At 37.1% G+C, this 19,826-nt stretch overlaps 1 protein-coding gene across 1 annotated transcript; it reads right to left on the bottom strand.

The window, feature by feature from the left end:
• Positions 1-2,653: 2,653 nt before the first annotated feature.
• LOC149828217 (putative methyltransferase PMT11) lies at positions 2,654-19,520 on the bottom strand. The gene is made up of 9 exons (XM_090017454.1): positions 18,584-19,520; positions 17,779-17,928; positions 17,415-17,685; positions 10,955-11,065; positions 9,882-10,041; positions 6,642-6,899; positions 6,337-6,459; positions 3,308-3,385; positions 2,654-3,180 (listed from the first exon to the last, which is right to left on the bottom strand). The coding sequence occupies exons 1-9, from the start codon at positions 19,343-19,345 to the stop codon at positions 2,973-2,975; spliced, it is 2,121 nt and encodes a 706-aa protein (XP_089873580.1). The 5' UTR covers positions 19,346-19,520; the 3' UTR covers positions 2,654-2,972.
• Positions 19,521-19,826: the final 306 nt, after the last annotated feature.

Genomic DNA, 19,826 nt, shown 5'->3' with positions numbered 1-19,826 from the left:
CCACGATGAAACCAAACAGGGCCTGATTTGGATACTTTTAAAATTCAGCCTTTTTTTGGCAGAGGCGGGATAATTCAACCTTGAATCGATTCATTTACATGTTTAAAAGAATATCTTTATAAAAAATAAAATTAAAAAAAAAACTTTTTTGAAATGGAAGAGTCACTAGAATATGAGAACTGAAATATAAGAACTAAAATATGAGAACTAGAAATATGAGCATTTTCAACACTTTTTTTGCAAATCCAACCATGTGAATGTGCTTGGCATGGTGAATTTGCTAGGAATCAACCATTGGATAGTGTATTTTCAGTGAAAAAATATGATTTTTGAATGCTTGAATATTTATGAAGATTATGAGTCTTTGATTTTAAAGCCTTAAAAAAATCTCATTTATGCATCAAAATTGGATGATTTCGTGTTCTTATAAAACCAAGTATGTAGATTAGATTCAAGAGAAAAAAAAAATCCATAAAAATGGTGGTTCACACATTAGTTCTCATATTCTAGTGACTCAAAATGGCTATCTGATTTTATTTTATTCACTGCTTTTATCCTTTTGGTTTTTGTTAACCGATTTTGACATTGGTGTCACCCATTTAAGCAAATCTTATGAGTAGTACGAAGCTGAATGTTGAGCAACTAAGAAATGATAAGACAGTGTCAGTTGTATAGCCGGTGGGGATCCGCCTAAACCCAGCTGGACTATCAAAAAAACAAAAAAGACAGTGCATGCTGAAGAGATGTATACGCTAAGATGGATCTGTCTCAGCTAGGGATGCACAACGAGCCGAGCCAGTTCTCGGCTTGGGCTGTAAATGAGCCGAGCTTGTACACGCTCTTAGGCTCGGACAGAGCAAACGAGCCGAGCCTGATGGACCTACCAACCTTGATTAGGCTTGGCTCTGGCGTACTTCAGACCCACCCTCGAGCACCGACCCGCGCCCCGTCCCTGGCCTGCTCCTTCTTGAGCTCCCCGTCCCTTCTCGAGCCTTCCTACCTCCCCCACTCCTGAAACCCCCTGCCCCTTCTCTCTCTCTCTCTCTCTCTCTCTCTCTCTCTCTCTCTCTCTCAGCCAAGGATCGCCACCACCACTACCACCCCTTCTGCCGAGGATCATCACCACCACCACCTCTCCATGTGTTCAAAAAGGGAGAAAAACATGTTTTCTCACTCTTCCTCATCTTTCTTCCTCTCTCTCTCTCTCTCTCTCTCTCAACCGAGCTCAAGCCAGCTTGATCAGTTGTGCTCAAAAGTGCAAAAAACTGAGTGACCCAAGCTTGGTTCAGGCTCAGCCCGATTAAGCTCAGCTCGGTTCAGGCTTGGGCCGAACTCAAGCCGAGCCTATACACCAGTTCACTTGGGCAAGCTCGAACTCCTCGTGTGCAACCCTAGGCTCAGCCTGATCTGACTTATTGCTGATTTGGGTATGGCCCACATCAGATAGAAAACATTTTGACTTTTGTAAATGTACAAACACAATAATATGCAATGTATCAATAATTGATATAAAGCTATTGCAATATGTTTTATAGGATCAGATGGTAAGAATGTGTAAGGATTACCAAGGGTTTCAAAAATCAATGGCCCACAATGCACTACAACTGGAAAAAATGATCACTTCAGAAAAATATGATCCCTATTAGGAAAACCATGCTGAACACATCTATGGAGTCAGATTGAGTGAGAGGTTGTCGACCAAGGGTTTCAAAAATCAATGGTCCAGAATGTACCAAAAGTTTACAACTCAAAAAAATGATCACTTCAGAAAAACATGATCCAAGATTTATGATCCCTATTAGGAAAACCATGCTGAACACATGTATGGGATCAGATTGAATGAGCTGTTGTCGACCAGAGTACATATTAAGGGCACAATTTAACCAAGGCACCCCTACCAATTGCTCCAAAATGATACATTACTATTGCAGATGATACAGTGATATCAGGCTTGGCTCTCCACAGATGATCTAAGAGGCCGAACAGAGCAGCTGGTTGAACTGATTCAACCATGAATCAATACATGGAATTGCTAGTTTTGCTTGAATTTCTCAGACAGATACATTCACAATAGCATCAAGAAATCGTCTATGGTGATGTTTTATCCCACTAAGATGTGGACCTGCAAGCGCTATCAAACTCAGGAGAAATATTATTGCACATTTTGCATTTACAAAGAGAATTTCTCCTCAAAATCCCCAATCTCATGCATTTTGTGTTTGCGGAGAGAATTTCTGAGTGTTTGGAATTTAAGTAGAGTAATTTTTGGTGCATCAAACACACCCTGAAGGATAAAAATCTTTCATTAGCAGAGAAGCTGACAATGGTAAAGCCTGGACTGGACCATTCCCCGAACCTTGCCTAGTCCATCAGAATTCAGAATATCTCAATTGCACCACCTTTTCCAGTTTACTTCCTAAAAGGCAAGACCTAGCATCGCTAGAATCTTGGTAGTACATCAGCAGCATATAACAGACTACATTATGATCTGCCAATTTTCTACTTTAGTATGTCGAAGTGCATTGAATAAGGTATAAGCAATTCAGCTCTGAATACAATCTGTGGTTTACAGGTGCCGTTAATCCCTGAAAAATATGAAAATTTGCCAAAACAAACTGCTGACAGCTACTAACAGAAAGATGCAAAAGGCCAATGTCAACAACTAAAGGAACCGCTTGAGAGCATTTATATTAATCTCTTTTGATGTTCTTACAATTGCAAGCCACTGAATTAGATTGATATGAACCAACTGCCAAGCTGATCTATACTAAAGCATGATAGAGCTACTAAATTTCACGGGCTATGTTACTGCCAAATAAAATGATGAAATACACACCTGGAAAACGTAAGACTTTACCTTTTGCTCTGCACAACTGGCACCCAATCTAATTCGGCTAGTCGCAATCGATGAATAATTTGGTGTCTCCCACAAACTATGGTAAAAGAATACATCTACTGCTGCTTTCAGTTATTCAACGCCGCAACAACTGCTTTTGACATGCCAGCAACTTGCGACTTGAGTATGGCCCCTCTGAAGTGTCGTATACTGAAATCCTCCATCCCATGGCAGCTGCAATTTGATGAACCTCATCAATGACGTTTTTCGAGTCCCTAATGTAGGCATAGCCACCTGGACGTAATACGCGGTCCATCTCAAGCATGATCCTAGAAATGTCACACCTGCAGATGATAAATGTTAGGTAATATTTGTGACAAACACATGCATGTGTGTGCACATGGGAGTATGTTTCAGAGAGAGAGAGAGAGGTGGTATGGTCAGCTTAGCATGGATGGTAGGTCAATGAACCTTTTCTGCTCTCTGGAAAAGAGCCCTGCTGCATGTACGAGATCATATGTTCTGGGGTATGTGTCAAATGGTTCACACCTGCAACAGGAGATTAAATTTTGTCAATGTTTGAGATGATAATGATCAAGATGAAAAAATAAAGCTGTGAGTCCATGTATGTGTGTGTGTGTGAGAGAGAGCATATAAATGCCCCATAATCAGCACATTGCATGTCTAATGAGACAAGCAACAAATATATTCATTCCAAAGTGTTTGCTCTTACCATGATAACATGAAAATTTTGGGAGTGAGAAACGACAATACACATTAAGAAACTGTAGCATAGATTACATTTTTACATATATCAGAGAAAAAGAATACCATGGAAAATATTACCAAATGTCTACTTATACAATACTACAAAAGGAAGCATCACTTATTTGCTTAATTGTCGATATTTTCAGATTGAATAGTCTTCTACACTAACTGATGTGCTGAAGGAACATATGGCAAGAAGATGATTGTCCTAAAACAACCTCCACAAAACCTGCTTTCGAACGTGCATGACACCTGTTATCATAAGAATCAATTATATCTACAAGCGAACTCATTAAAAGTGCTTCACCAGATGGCTTTTTCATTGGCTGGCAGTGTGGGATTTAACTGTGCCGAAGATAGCTGGGCCAGGCCAAGGCATGGTAGGTTCAAATCCCATGAAGGGCTAACGCTAGCTTGGCTATTCAAGAAAAAAGACATGGGATTCATATGTACCAGTCAATGGGAAATTAGGGGATCTCCTTCAAATCATTGCCAGCCCAAGATGTAATATACCCAAGGAAGATAGTGTAATTAGCAATTGCATCTCCTAGTCCCAGCTCACTCAGAAGTCAGGACTAACACAAACTCATGCTCTATGTCACATAGGTGCAGGTGTGGCGATGCGGCACTTTAAAAAAACTTGGGTGCGGGGGTGTGGAAGGGTATATACATATATAATTATATATAATTTTTAACAGTAAACAGCAGTAACACTAATTTTTAACAGAATTTTTTTTAAAGTTCAGATTTGGACATTTATGACCCTGGGTGCGTTGACCGCACCCAGGGTCGGCTTGACCGCACCCAGGGTCGGCTTGACCGCACCCATGGTCGGCTTGACCGCACCCATGGTCGGCTTGACCGCACCCATGGTCGGCTTGACCGCACCGGGTGCCGCACCTGCACCCAAGTCGCGTTGACGCGGGTGCGGCACCCTGCTGGCCGAATCCCTGTGACATAGCTCATGCTCAAGAGAGTAAGACAACAAAAGATACAGGCATCTTGATAAGGTCTTCATTAATATGTGTGTAATCAAGCATGAAGTGATGGTCCAGTTAAAAGCTGGAACACATATGGTGGAATAGCATCTCACTTCTACCAATTGATGGAAGACACGAATAGAGAGTCAGTATTATCTACATCAACAAGCATCTTTTGGAGAGACGAATAATTGCAACGATGATCCATGACGGGAAGAACCAAGATACATGACTACAACACTAAAAGTGGAGTTGATCATGCTAAGACGAAATAGATGTAGGTTTAGTCAAGCATTAAATTAAAATTTGATTTAGAATTCCACCAAAGCAATTTCCAATGAATCTGGAACCATCAAAAGCAAGTTTGAATGATTATATATATATATATATATATATATATATATATATATATATATATATATATATATATATGCTTGGAAGATCAACTATAGAAGCTATACATCTTCCTAGACAACTTATTGAGAGATATAGAGAGAGGAACAAAGATTTGCATATGGTTTTTATTGATTTAGAGAAGGCATACGATAGAGTACCTAGGGATGTTCTCTGGTGGACAATGATGAAGAAAGGTGTTTCTCTCAAGTACATTAGTATAATTAAAGATATGTACGAAGGAGTAGTAACCAATGTCAGCACTTGGGTTACAACCAATTTTCCTATAACGGTTGGGTTACATCAAGGATCTGCATTAAGCCATTTCCTATTTGTTATAGTGATGGATGAGCTTACGAGATCAATTCAAGAAAATGTGTCGTGGTGTATGTTGTTTGCTGATGATATTGTTTTGATTGATGAGTCTAGAGTTGGGGTTAATGCTAAGTTAGAATTATGGAGGCAGACATTGAAAGCAAGAGGTTTCAAGTTGAAGTAAGAGTAAGACAAAATATATGAAATGTCGGTTTAATAAGCAACGAAGTAGTGATGGGAGTGTAGTTAAGCTTGGTAAGCAAGAAATACCGGTGGATGACTGTTTCAAATATTAGGGATCTATCATTCAAAAGTATGAAGAAATTGATGGAGATGTAAATCATAGGATAAAGGTTGGGTGGATGAAATGGAAAAGTGCAACTGGAGTGTTGTGCGATCGTAGAATGCCATTGCAGTTGAAGGAAAAGTTTTATAGAACAACAATTAGGCCCGCTTTACTATATGGTACAGAATGTTGGGCTGCCAAGAGACATCATATTAAAAAAAATGAGTGTAGTTGAGATGCGTATGCTTAGATGGATGTGTGGAAATACAATAAAAGATAAGATTCGAAATGAGGAGATACGTAAGAAGGTAGGCGTTGCATCCATTGAAAATAAGATGAGAGAGAATCATTTACGGTGGTTTGGACATATTCGGCGAAGGCCTAATGATGCTCCAGTTAGAAGGATGGAGAAATGGGAAAATATATTAGTTAAAAGAGGTCGGGTAGGCCTAAGAAGACTTGGATGGAGATGATAGGAAAGGATATGAATGCTTTGAACCTCACCGAGGACATGGCATTGGATATAAATGATTGGAAGAGAAGAATTCATGTGGAAGACCCAGAATGATTTTTTTTTTGGCTCATATCGCCGACCCTAATTGTTTTGGGATGAAGGTGCAGTTGTTGTTGTTATATCCACTGAGGTTTTAGATGTGCTGGGATTTGCTAGCCCGAGAAGTGCACGTTTACCATGTTTTGTTCCTGTTGTCCCTCAAACAAATGGAAAAAAATCAAGAACAAGAAGAGACAAAATATACCAGTCATGTATGACTCCTATTAGTCCACGATCATGTATTACAGGTAAGGTGTTGGGCTCACTAACAGGAACAACGTTCAACACCCAGCAATCAATTTGATTATCAATCATTGCGGCTGCAAACCTGTCAATGCCAAAAAAGGACTTGTTAGGAGCAATTTGGACCTCAATTCTGAAACAATGTCATGATCAGCCTAAGTTATCCATTAAGTGGAAAGCTTATTTCAGGGTTCCAGCATTATTGCCGAAACATACACACAATGTTCACAATTTAAAGCATGGTAAGTTTCTGGAATAGTAAAATACCCTCCAAGTCCTGCCCGCATGTCCAAAATATTACGAAACTGTAACTTTTTCCAGCGGAAGACACGGACATAGCTCTCTACAATCTCATTCCAATAACCTGACTCTGCTTTGAAAAGCTCCTTCTGTGCGACGTATGAATCAATATTTACAGTTTGAAGCCTATCTGGCGGAGTATGCAAGCGTGAAGGCCAAGCTGTTATGTTCCTTCCATATCCATTCTCAGGCAGTTGAGTAATACAAGCTTTCAGACCAACATACCTGCATGTAAAAGAAAAATATAATTTGTTGCAGAATGAACAAAAATGAGCTCAAATGACTAGCATGCTCAGAGAATTGAGGATCCCTGACTGGTACTTAGAAATTTATGAGGTTCACAATCATCCATGATAATCTGAGAACAGGCCTACCTTAGCAAAAATTTACCGTTTGTAAAGATATGCATGAACAGATCAGCAGAAGACACTGGAACCATTTTTATTGGACTATACATCAGCTTTTCATGCAACAACTCTTTAAGCTTAGATGTTCTACATTCTCAAACAGTGAAGAAGAAAGATGCAGCAGATGGGATCGGATAGATTCTGTAACTAGAAGGAAAGAGAAAGACATTGATTGAATCCAGTTACCAAAGATTGCAACTGTTTCCATCGAACAACTTTTCATGGGCACAGCACACAACAAATCTTCAAGCTAAAACCCGAATGTTTTTCAAAGGAAAGAAGAAAAGCTGGAGTAAATGGATCTTGAATGTACAATCTGTGAACGAGTGAAGAAAGACACTATGGAAGTGCCCCAAGATGCAGCCCACATGCCAATGTACTAAACAAATAGTTTTACAAAGTCAACGCATAGACTGTTTTCTCAATAAGCATGTGTAGAATGCTAGATACAGAAAAGGGTACACACTGCAAACTAACCAAATCAGAGCCTTACACCAACCACATGAAAAATCCAAATACCTATATATGTGATGAGGTGGAATATGATGTGTATCATCAAGTGGCGAATCCCTGAAATAGATATGGCAAGAACAGGTGGAAGCCACTTCATAGGTTTTCATCCCAAAATGTAGTTTCATCACTAGACTACGACTGCACACACGTAGTATCAACCAGTAAATCAGAGGCAACCTATTAGCTGTGTTTTCTCCTTCGATTGGCTTATTAAGTTGGCATGAAAGGTTTAGGTACAAGAAAAAATACTGCAAACAGTGTAAACCTGTCTAATCTTTCAGCAGAAACATGTTGCAAATTTGGAAATAAACATTCCTTTCCAATCATTCTGATTTACCAACAAATGATTGGCACTGTGCAAAAGCACAAAGAATTGATTCATGAATATTGACAAGAAATTATGTTCCAAAGCAAGTATTTTTTAACTTTTGATGCTTTCAATTTTTCTTTAACAAATCCACATAGTTCACTTAAAACTTTATGACTGTCCTTTAAATTGGAATAATCCAGCACAGATAAGAAGCAAATACTTGGATTATCTTAGTACAGTGTGACTTAATGAGAGCTCTCTTCAAAAAATTAATGACCAATAAATACTGGAACAGGTCATGGTCCAGCGATAAGTGCACCTACTTCTAGTCTCAGACAAATGGGTACAAATAGAGATGTTTTTTTCTTTTTCTTTCTTATCAGTCAGATAAAAAAGAAATCAAATGATAGAGAAAATAAAGAATAGCAACTGTTCTTGTGTGTCATCATCATCATTGCACCAGTTCTACAAATCCTAACTTCATTGCCTACTGCATAGAGAAAAACATTGATTCTCTCTCTCTCTCTCTCTCTCTCTCTCTCTCTCTCTCTCTCTCTCTCTCTCTCTCTCTCTCTCTCTATATATATATATATATATATATATATATATATATATATATATAGGAAAATGGGTCTGTGCTAAACCGCGTGCTAAATGGGTTTTTCAGGCTTCTCCAGTGCTTTTTATACGGTTCCGGCCCCATAAATGTGTTGGGCATGGTTGATTTACTAAGAATCCACACCTGGATCATGTGTTTTCGATGAAAAAAATGATGTTTGGAGCCTCAAAAATTTACAAAGATTTTGGACCGTTGATTTTTCGAACTTTATAAAAACCCACCAATGTGTTGGAATCAAACGCTTCAAGAGTTGATCCCTCTAAAATCAAGTACATATATCACATCTGTACGGTTAGAATTTAAAAATAAAATGAAAAAAAACCCAAAAAACTCATTTAGCACGCGGTTTAGCACCAAATTGGTTTAGCAAGGAACAATTACTCTCTATATATATAGAAAGAGAGAGAGAGGCAAACAATGTTTAGCTCTATGCAAAAGACTATACATATATATATAGATAGAGAGAGAGAGAGAGGCAATCAATGTTTAGCTCTATGCAGAAGGCAATGAAGTTAGGACTTGTTGAACTGATGCATTGTAGATGGTGCAATGATGATGATGACACGTAAGTATATATAATCACATTCTGACTTCTCCAATGGAATCATTAGGATTCATTTTTCTACACACACACACACGTGTGTGTGTGTGTGTGTGTGTGTGTGTGTGTGTGTGTGTGTGTGTGTGAAAGTTCCCAAGAAGCAACAAAAGTTCAAATATTCAAAAGATGGGATAAAATCATAAAATTCATCATATACAGCTAAAGCAAAAGAACCAACCCACACAAACAACAGATCAAAGATGAGGACATAACGTTGACCATTAGAAAACTAAAACCAAGGAAAAAAGCAGATAATAGAAAAACTTAAACTTGTACTACTTTAATTACATGAACTCTTTTCAACAGGACAAATGAAACTGGACAACTAAAATGGCGTACCGTGACTCCAAACAGGCTCTTCTAAAACTCCATTGCTGGAGCCACACATATCTTATTAGGATAATTAGCAACCACTGGTTTTGTGAAGATCCAATTTACTTTTCACAGCTAAGCAATAAACTTGGAAGACAACCAGTATAGAGATGGAAAGCTAAGTGGTCCTATCTGGCTTAAGACATCTCACAAACGAACCTCACAGGTCAAAGTTTTTGTAGCATAAAGACAGGCAGTGTTCTAATACGGTAGATGACTTATGGGAACAATAATTTACACAGCAGAAAGGATTGTGACAATAAAACACATTAGTCCTCTTGGCATCTTTTATTTGCATGAATCCTCTAACAAAAGTAGATGGGAAAGAAAGGGATGTTTTTCCTTGCACCACAATTAACTGAAAGCAATAGGACCTTGGAAATACCAAACATTATCTGGATCATCGTCAGCATCACATAGTGGAGGTTGAGCGCCGACTTCACGATTTAGATAACAGCTGTTGTTCAGTGGCTTCTGCCAGATGGCAATATAACCTTCCTTCTTCACAAGTTTCCAGCATAATGAAGCAGTAAGATTCTCCATCTCTATAATATCATAAACACAAGTGATAATTACTTGAACTGCAGATGAAAAGCAAAGTACATTTCACGGCCACTATCACTAAGCACAGTTCTTTAGGAAAAATATTCCAAGATGGTGTATGAATATGTATGTCCCTGTTTGCTGTGTCCACACAATTGGATGCAGACATAGGCCACAGAGACCATGGTCTATGTTGTATTTGACCAAAGCTAAACAGATATATTTCAAAGTTTTGCTAATAATTCAAGAACAAAGTTTGCCATGTATTTTAGTGATGCTTAATGTACATCATCAGTCGTGCAAAACTGTCTCTCCTTTTTAAGGGAAAAAGAATCACAGAGTACAAGAAGAGAATAAATGAAACGAGAAGTCACTAAAAGGAAAATATGATGATAATTAGAACATAGTGGCATTGCCATAACCAATTCAAAAATCACCTTTGCCAGTAACAATCATTGTTTTTCTTGTTTTTCCAAAAGAATGGTGCAATCATCGTTAGCAGTATATTTCAAATCATGTTAGTCTAGTCTCATGGTTCATGCCCTAACAGAAATGTAGGTTTCATTGTTCTCCATAACAAGGATCAGTTGAATCAGGAAGTGAAAGAGAAGTAGGTAAGTAAGACAACAAAAATGATAAGGCTTGTGAATAACTCAGCAGTGCTCAACCACAAGGATGATGGCAATTAAAACAAAAAACTTAAAATGTGTAACATTGCCAAAATTTGAGAAGTATCTGAATGCAGCTTGTGTTTCAAAATGTCCCTCAGATAATATATATAGCAAATAAACAGACAATTCACATTCCAAGGTCAACATACTAGGGGGTAAACAAAATTACTTTCTTGACTAAATATCCCAAAGAGTAAGAATTTGAAGTTTTCAACCGTCAAAAACAAATTTTGTTTTAAAATACCTTTCCATGCTTCTTGTAGGTCATCTTCATGTTTATAAACTGGTTGTGCTGCCCAAGCAAAGTAGCCTCCAGCCCTAAGCATCCTATTAACTTCAAGAAGCAAAATCCCATCTTGCCAAACAAAACAAAACAACAAAAAGGTCAGCACAAGGAAGCTTTTGAAATAGAAGTCACAAAAGTTTTTTATTATGCCTCATAACAAACTCAATTAAGCAAATTCACATTAAGATCATAGGAACGTGAGTTAAGCATGTTATGTAATGTTGAGAAATGGCACTATATGAATGTAAGATTCCAACTAAAAAGGTCCATAGTTGTTAAAATGTATCATCCAACATTTGTAATATTATATATATTTTATATATATAAAGTATAATACATATTCATATATGGTATATATGCATATGTATTATCCTAATTTTATATATATATATAATATATATTTCTCTATTTTAGGCAATAGGGGTAATTTAGTCATTTTATGCATATTCTATTTCGGAATATGATTGTAATTCTTTTTTTTATCTTTTTGTTTTTATTTTTTAAAATATGATTTTTGTGGTTTGGCCACATTGGAGGTCTCCCCAAAAGAGTCGTTGGGGAGCCCCCAACGGTCACAAATGTGACCGTTGGGGGCTCCCAACGACTCCTTTGGGAGCCCCCAATGTGGCTCCTCAAAGGGTTATAAATAGGGGCTCTTCCCCTTTGAATTCACTACTTCTTGAGGGAGCTTATGCTCCATTGTAATGGGGTTTTTACCCCTTTTCCATTTATTCTTCAATGATATGTAACTTATGACTTTATGTCATATTTTTCCCTTTTTTGGGTTTTATGTATTAGCACATTATGTGCTTATGTTGTTCCCTTTAATGGGTATGTTTGCACTTCACGTGCATAGGTATGGGTTCATTATTGAATCCAATGCATTCCAAGTCACTTTCTAACATGCATTATTGCATGTTTATTATTTATATGCTTTTTGCATATTTTGTTCAAGTGTTGTGAGAGTGCCATCGTGCACTTCTTTTATAAAGTATTTGTGCTCGTATGTGTATTGTCTCTTCGTAGACAATTTAACATGGTATCAGAGCCCGGTTGAGATCGAGTTGCTATGTGGTGCATCGGGAAGCGTGGTGTTCAAGAATTTTAAAGAAAAATGGTGAAGTATTCGTTTCTCTCTATTGTTTTCTTTTATATAGTTATTCGGTATGCTTTCTACTTCTTAGAAGTATTGTATGAAGAATTTAATATGTTCTTTATGTGAGGTCTTTGTCATTAAGTCCTTTTATAAAAATTTGAGTTACTTGCTACTCCATTGAATCTTTTTCGTATGTTTTTCTTTGAAAAATTTTAAATGATAACTTGTTTTGCGAAAAATTAGATATATGATTGCTCAAAATTAGATTTAAATGGATCGGTAAAAATTTATGACCATTGGAACTTTGAATTTACATTTTAAATCTAACCTTGTTTATGAGAATACCTTTATATGAATGTTTAGTATTTAAAGAAAGGTATGATAAGATTAAAATATTTGAAATATAGTTTTTTGAAAAATGTTTGTCATATATGAAAAATTCCATATTATGTTCTCTTACCAAATGTGTCTGTTTTATATGAGCAACATTTAATTAAGAAAGTTTTAAATGGTCTTATGGAATGTGGTGATTTTCTTTTCATCTTTACACTCTTAAGGATGTTTTCAACATTTAGAGAGCTCTCTCTCTTTTCAATAAGAGATATTTATATTTTTATGTTGTGTTGTCTCTTGTGGGTTTGGGTGTTTGCCCTTTTGTTTGTTCATTAGTGAATATTGTAAGTGCTTAATAATCTATTAAGTCATGTTTTAAGTCATGTTTTTTGAAGTACTTTAATGGAGTAGGTAATAATCTATTAAGTCATGTTTTTTGATAAAACTTAAGAGTTTTTAAATTTTCCCTCAATAAATGTTTAATTTTTATTTATGCCATAGTACAATCTTATTTTATCATAAGGTTTTTAAATCTATTTTGTTGGGATTTCTTCCACTTTAAATGGAGTTTTCCCCTTCGTTGGGAATTTTATTTATGTTTAAGCTCTCCTTAAGGAGCCTTTCGGTCCTTATAATCGTCTTGTGAGTATATACTCTTTTGTGAAGACCTCATGGTTGTTTATGAGTATCATTTTTAAGTTGCAATAGTAGATAAGCTTTTCGAACTTCACCATCTTTATGAATGCCTATATTGGCCTAAGTTTGTTATTTTCGAACTTCACCAACTTCACTGCTTAATTGCACCTTATATCTTTCATAGTTAAGGCTTGTTTGTTCCAAATCGGTTCGTACACATGATATTGCTTAATATTTCATGTTATGTTTGTTGCATAATAAAGCCTTTTTGATGTATAAGACTTCTTTTGAAGATTAAGCATAATTTGTGTTTAGGCAAAATTGTTTTGGTGGATTATATTGGACCTTTGATTCAATTTGTTAATCGGTCCTCTTTGTAAAAACCTTTTGGAAAATGATTCCTTATGTGTTTATTGTCCTTTTGTGGCATTTATAGTTGTCCATCACATGTTATTTTATGCATCATTTATTTGGCCTTTTTATTGTTGTATTAGAGATAATTGTTAAGGAGAGTTAAGGGCATCTTGTGTTATGTCATTTTAGATTGTCCACTTGCCATATTATAGATGGTGATTGAGGTGAGTTATGGGCACCTTAGGACTCTAAAATGATTTGATATATGATCTTTAATTATGAGGGTGTCACTCATTGTTATGTCATTTTTAGTTTGTCCACTTACCATATTATAGATGGTGGTTGAGGTGAGTTATGGGCATCTTGGGACTCTAGAATGATTTGGTATATGAGTGTGTCACTCGTTTGGTGTGGCCATTGATATTATGGATGCTTCTATGTAAATGTGATGGACATATGGTGTTTGAAACCTTAAATGTTTTAAGGTATATTTAAAATCAAGGTGTTTTGGGATTATAGCCCAACCTTTTATTTTAAGAATCTTATGAGTGCATTTGCACATTTGTGATTCCGTGTGTTGTGCTCTTTGTGCACAAGTGTTCTAAAAGCATTCTTATTGTGCATTCATGGTGGGTTTATTATCAAGAATATTAAGGTCTTGATCGTTGTATCTTGTTGGAGATACTTTTACATGGCAATAAATTTATGATTTTGTGGTCTTGTGTTTTTTCACAAGTATTCTAAGTGTTCTTGGTGTGTGTATATTCACACATTTGTTCTCAAGAATTTTATTTTATCGATTATAGTATCTTGTTGAAGATAGTTTTTACATACATATTATTGCTATGAGAGTTCATTTTAAAAAAGGAGTATTGTTTTATTCAAGGTTTATTTTCATTACAGGTTTATTGCCTCAAAAGTCTTTTCCTTTTAAAGCCCATTATCTAAGTGTTATCATATGTAGACAAGAATTTTATTACACCTTCGTGTGTTTTTTTTTTGGCCTTTGTTGGCTTTTGCTCTCTTGGTTTAGTAGCTGAACACACTTATCTTGAGTGTTATCATATGTAGACAAGACACGTTGATGCACACCATCGTGTGTGGTCTTAGTCCATGTTGGCGTTTGTGTTCTTGTTCTAGTCGCTTAGATGTATGCCCATGGTTGGCTTATTTCACTCATTTCAAGTGTCATCTTATGTAGACAAGAGATGTATTATGTTTTAGCCCATGGTTGACTTATTACTCTTGTTCTAGTAGCTGAACATACTTGGTTTTAAGTGTATTTTTACGTAGACAAGAGATACTTTTTAGTCCATATTGGCATGTATGCTCTTGTTCTTGTCGTAGATGCACTTATTTCAAGTATTATTATATGTAGACAAGAGGTTCTTTTACACACCTTTGTATGTCTTTGGCCTTTAATGACTTCATATTCTTGATCTAGTAGCTTATACACTTGATTTATGGTTTTTGGAGGACTAATGAGAAAGTTGTTTGTAATGGATAAACTATTGTTGAAATTTGCAAAATTTCATTCATGACTTGTGTTTTTCAAGTAAATCATATTTTTGATATGCATATCAAGTTGATTTCTTAGCATTTAATCTATATATTAAGTGCTTATGGTTTTTTGTCACCCTTATATGCAAAATGTGTAGTTTGTCAATTAAAGTGTGACTTTCATAAATGTTTTTAAAAAAAAAAAAATCTTGTGAACTCTTGTGTTTATTTTGCCTAAAGTATGCTTGGAGACTTCGTTTCTCTTATTTGGCACTTCATTACATGTTTGAAGCATGATCATTAATGAGTTCTTTGAGGATTAATTCATTTAATAAGTATATGCATATGCTCTTTATGGTCTTTTTTGGGCTCTCATTCAATAAAGCATATGTATGTTATACCTCTTCGTAGGATTCTTGTGGTATCCCTTAGTGGATCTTTTTGTTATTCCCCATTATGGGGTTATACTTGTCCAATGGTGGACCTTATGAATGCACTATGCATTCTTGCAATCTAGTTTTGCATATTTTTTTGCTTCCGCTCATTTTGTTTTAACATGATGTATAATTTAGAAACTTTGGTTTTCTAAATTTTTTTTTCGGTTCATTCTATAGTAACCATCATATTATGCATACTTTTTGCACTTTGTTAGGAATGTTCCTTTTTGAGTAAATTGCAAAGATATTGTTTACTTGTTCTTTGTTGTTTTCCTTTCTCAGGATCTTGAAGATAGGAGGAAAAGAAGTCCCTTGGATAGAAGGTGCTCATCGATAAAGACATTGGAGGAAGACATTTACAATGGCATTCGTTCTGAAGGCTCTTGAAGCTTTGAGATTCTTCTTCTTGCCGTCTTCAACCTTTTCGTTCCCCCACGCAAAGCTTGAGGGGGGGTGTTAAAATGTATCATCCAACATTTGTAATATTATATATATTTTATATATATAAAGTATAATACATATTCATATATGGTATATATGCATATGTATTATCCTAATTATATATATAAAATATATATTTCTCTATTTTAGGCAATAGGGGTAATTTAGTCATTTTACACATATTCTATTTCGGAATATGATTGTAATTCTTTCTTTTATCTTTTTGTTTTTATTTTTTAAAATATGATTTTTGTGGTTTGCGCCACATTGGAGGTCTCCCCAAAAGAGTCGTTGGGGAGCCCCCAACGGTCACAAATGTGACCGTTGGGGGCTCCCAACGACTCCTTTGGGAGCCCCCAATGTGGCTCCTCAAAGGGTTATAAATAGGGGCTCTTCCCCTTTGAATTCACTACTTCTTGAGGGAGCTTATGCTCCATTGTAATGGGGTTTTTACCCCTTTTCCATTTATTCTTCAATGATATGTAACTTATGACTTTATGTCATATTTTTCCCTTTTTTGGGTTTTATGTATTAGCACATTATGTGCTTATGTTGTTCCCTTTAATGGGTATGTTTGCACTTCACGTGCATAGGTATGGGTTCATTATTGAATCCAATGCATTCCAAGTCACTTTCTAACATGCATTATTGCATGTTTATTATTTATATGCTTTTTGCATATTTTGTTCAAGTGTTGTGAGAGTGCCATCGTGCACTTCTTTTATAAAGTATTTGTGCTCGTATGTGTATTGTCTCTTCGTAGACAATTTAACACATAGTATGCTATACTTTTGTAAATCAAATTTGATGCAAGAAGCCTTTGGAGCATATTACCTAGTGAAAATGACTCAAATTAAATCAAACTTGAAGACAACGTCTAAAGCAAAACATAGACATTTCAGTTTTGCATGCAGAAATGCAGTTAAACCATCACTGTCCTGTAAAGTGGAACAGAACCGTAAGAAATACTATGTCAATATCCAGAATTCATTAGCAATCATAGACCAATTTAGAGCACCTGAATTTCCCATTTCTTGGAAGAATCCTGTTATTGATTATACTTAGCCAAACCATGTCTTATAGCAATCAGTTTGCAAACAACAAATAGAATATTATTCTACATGGCACATTAAAATTTTTCCACCATAGTTCCTTGCACATTAACATTAATAAAAGTTGCAGAAATATAATTGCATATAAAATAATCAACAGAACATTAATGGCTTTGTTTAAACAGAATCCATAAGCCACTAGACAATTGCAGATCTGACCACAGAGCATTAGCATTTGACAATATATACATATATATATATATGCACACATGCAGAGAGAGCACATAAATGATAAACTGATATAACAGAACTCAACATCACTTAAATCAATACTCACTCACATGGCAACACCACTAACTTTGGAAGTAATCCCAATTCAAGCCTATTATGTCATCCTAAGCCAGATCATAATTTTTTTTATGGAGTTGCTTTGCATATGAAATAAAATAATAACAGAGCAAAAGGGACTGTATTAAAATTAAGAACAGCTATAACAGCCACCGAGAGATCTTTTTCCAAGTTCACAACTGATGCAGAATAATACAGTAAATAGATAGATGCAGACATACCATCACGGGTCCAGTTAATCCGACACCTTGAACAGTGTATCAATTCAAAAGCCTGGCTTGGATGCAACAGACGGTGTGTTGCAAATGCTGCAACCATGGCTGGCACACCACGTTCGAGAGCAAATTGAATCTGATTCTCATGCACATCCTTTGGTGCAATGGACAGAGTGATCACGTTTCTAGACATGAGGAAAGCACCAAAACTTGCAACGCCACACCCAACATCCAACGCAACTCTTGTATGAGAACCAAAAGCAATATCAGGAACCATCTGCAGTTCGCAACCAAAATTCAGAGAGCCATCACATCAAGACGAATCATCTTCCACCATCCTCCAACTATTCCCAAACAGACTTCACCTCACCTTCGCAATCTGATCCAAGTATTGATCAGCTCCATGAATGAATTGTGTTCCACCACCTGGAAACTTAAATTTGTCCTTATCACGCGTAATCCAGTTCTGTCCTCCCTTATCTTCCACTAATCGAGTATGTGGTACATTGCTGTACCATACCTATGACCAAATTGCATGTTCCAAATACAAACACAACCTTAAAGACAGTCTGATGAAAACAAAATGTATAATGGAAAAACAAAGCATCAACGTGTGTAACTTGAAAAAAATGAAACCTATTGTAAGAAATCAAAGTGCACCAATCGAATAAACTACAAAGATGAGGACGGAAAATTGTCCACCTGATCTTTCACATGAATAACTACATGTTCACAATTTTTTTCTAAAGTGCAATTGAATGTTGCGCACACGGACACGACTTACAAAAGCAACTTTGATCTAAATCGCAATTGAATGGTGCATGCACAAAAAATCAAAGTGGAAAAACAAAAAGTACACAATTTGCGATGAATCTTTTTGGAAGAAGATTTACAATGGAAAATCACATTCAGCAATCTTATAGAACTCCGAACTGTAATCAAGAGAGCATTCGAATGCTATTGATATGTCAAATTGAATCGAGATGCATTAGAACGCCATCGATATAGCGAATTGAGTTCGATATCACTATCTAATACACACCCATAATAAAAAACCTAACCTTTTAATTTGTCCTTCGAAACCAAGATGAAGTGAAAGAAAGCAACAAGAATCACACAAATAAAAGAAAGATTCAATTACAACCATGAATATGAGAGAGAGAGAGAGATCATACCTCGTTCCTGCTTCTCGGCCACGGAATCCGGTTCTTGTAATTCTTAGGCACAGGAACGAGGCACTTGGGGATGCCGTCCGGCAGCGGGCAATGCCGCTCGAACCTCTCCCCTCTCTCCGTCGAATTCAGCTTCCGGATGGCCTCCTCGTTGTCCAGACAGGGGATGAACTCCCTCATGCTCTCCGGGCACAGCGGGAACTTCTCGACCTTAGGCGGCCTCACCCAGCGATCCTTCTCCTCCCCGCCAGGCCCACTCCCCTCCGTGTCGTTGCCCCAGTCCTTTTCCAGATAGGCATCGAACTCGCCGACATCGAAATTGTCCGTCATCATCCCATTCTCATCAACAACTCCGAACGTCAACGGCGGCGGCGGTGGTGGCGGGGGCAGATCAATTGGCGGAGGCGGGGCCGACAACGACAATGGCGGAGGCGGGGCCGACGATGACAATGGCGGAGGCGGAGACGGGGCCGACCACGACAATGGCGGAGGCGGAGGGAGGGGCGGGGGCGATTCGGTTAGGTTAGGGATGAAGGTGGGGAGTTCGAGGGTGAGATTGGCGTTCTTGGAGATGGAGATGGAGACGGAGGGGGAAGAGGAAGGGGAGGTGGGTTGGGAGTCGCGGCTACTGAAGAAGACGATCTGTTGGGAGCCATCGGACCAGTGCTTGCCTAAGAAGAAGAAAGAGAAGGAGAGGAGGGCCAGGGCCGAGAGCTTTATGAGGAACGAGGCGTTGAGGAACTCCCCATTGGTCAGGCCTTTCATTTTTGGTGGCCGGCGGAGGCGGTGGGAGAGAGAGAGAAGGGGGGCTAAGGTGGTGGTGGTGGAGTCATCTGCAGAAGCCCAGAGAGAGTGAGAGTTTGGAAGGATCCAATGTCAGATATGAGAGTCAGGGAGAGAGAGAGAGGTGAGCAGGCGCCACAGTGTAATTGTTGGAATTGGGGAAAAAGATAACGAAATTCAAGGCCTATATTTCATTTTTGTGGATTTTTTTGGGGAAAATTTCATTTATACGTTACCTTTGTTCGTAATTACAAAATCAGACTTCCTTCTTTAAAATTAAGAAAATTCCATTTAGGCACTAATCTTTTGCCCTTAATTCTAAATATAGGCCAGACTTTTTTCAAATTTCAAATATGAGCCAAACTTTTTCTGAAAGCTGTCAAACAACATCCTGCATTTATCATTGTTTCTTAACTCAGGTTAAATCATATGTCAAATTACAACATTAAAAGTTCACATTGTT

This window comes from Nuphar pumila, chromosome 9 (assembly GCF_984573655.1).
Source record: "Nuphar pumila chromosome 9, dmNupPumi1.hap1.1, whole genome shotgun sequence".
Lineage (NCBI taxonomy): Eukaryota > Viridiplantae > Streptophyta > Magnoliopsida > Nymphaeales > Nymphaeaceae > Nuphar > Nuphar pumila.
This window is presented reverse-complemented; position numbering and strand designations above follow the sequence as displayed.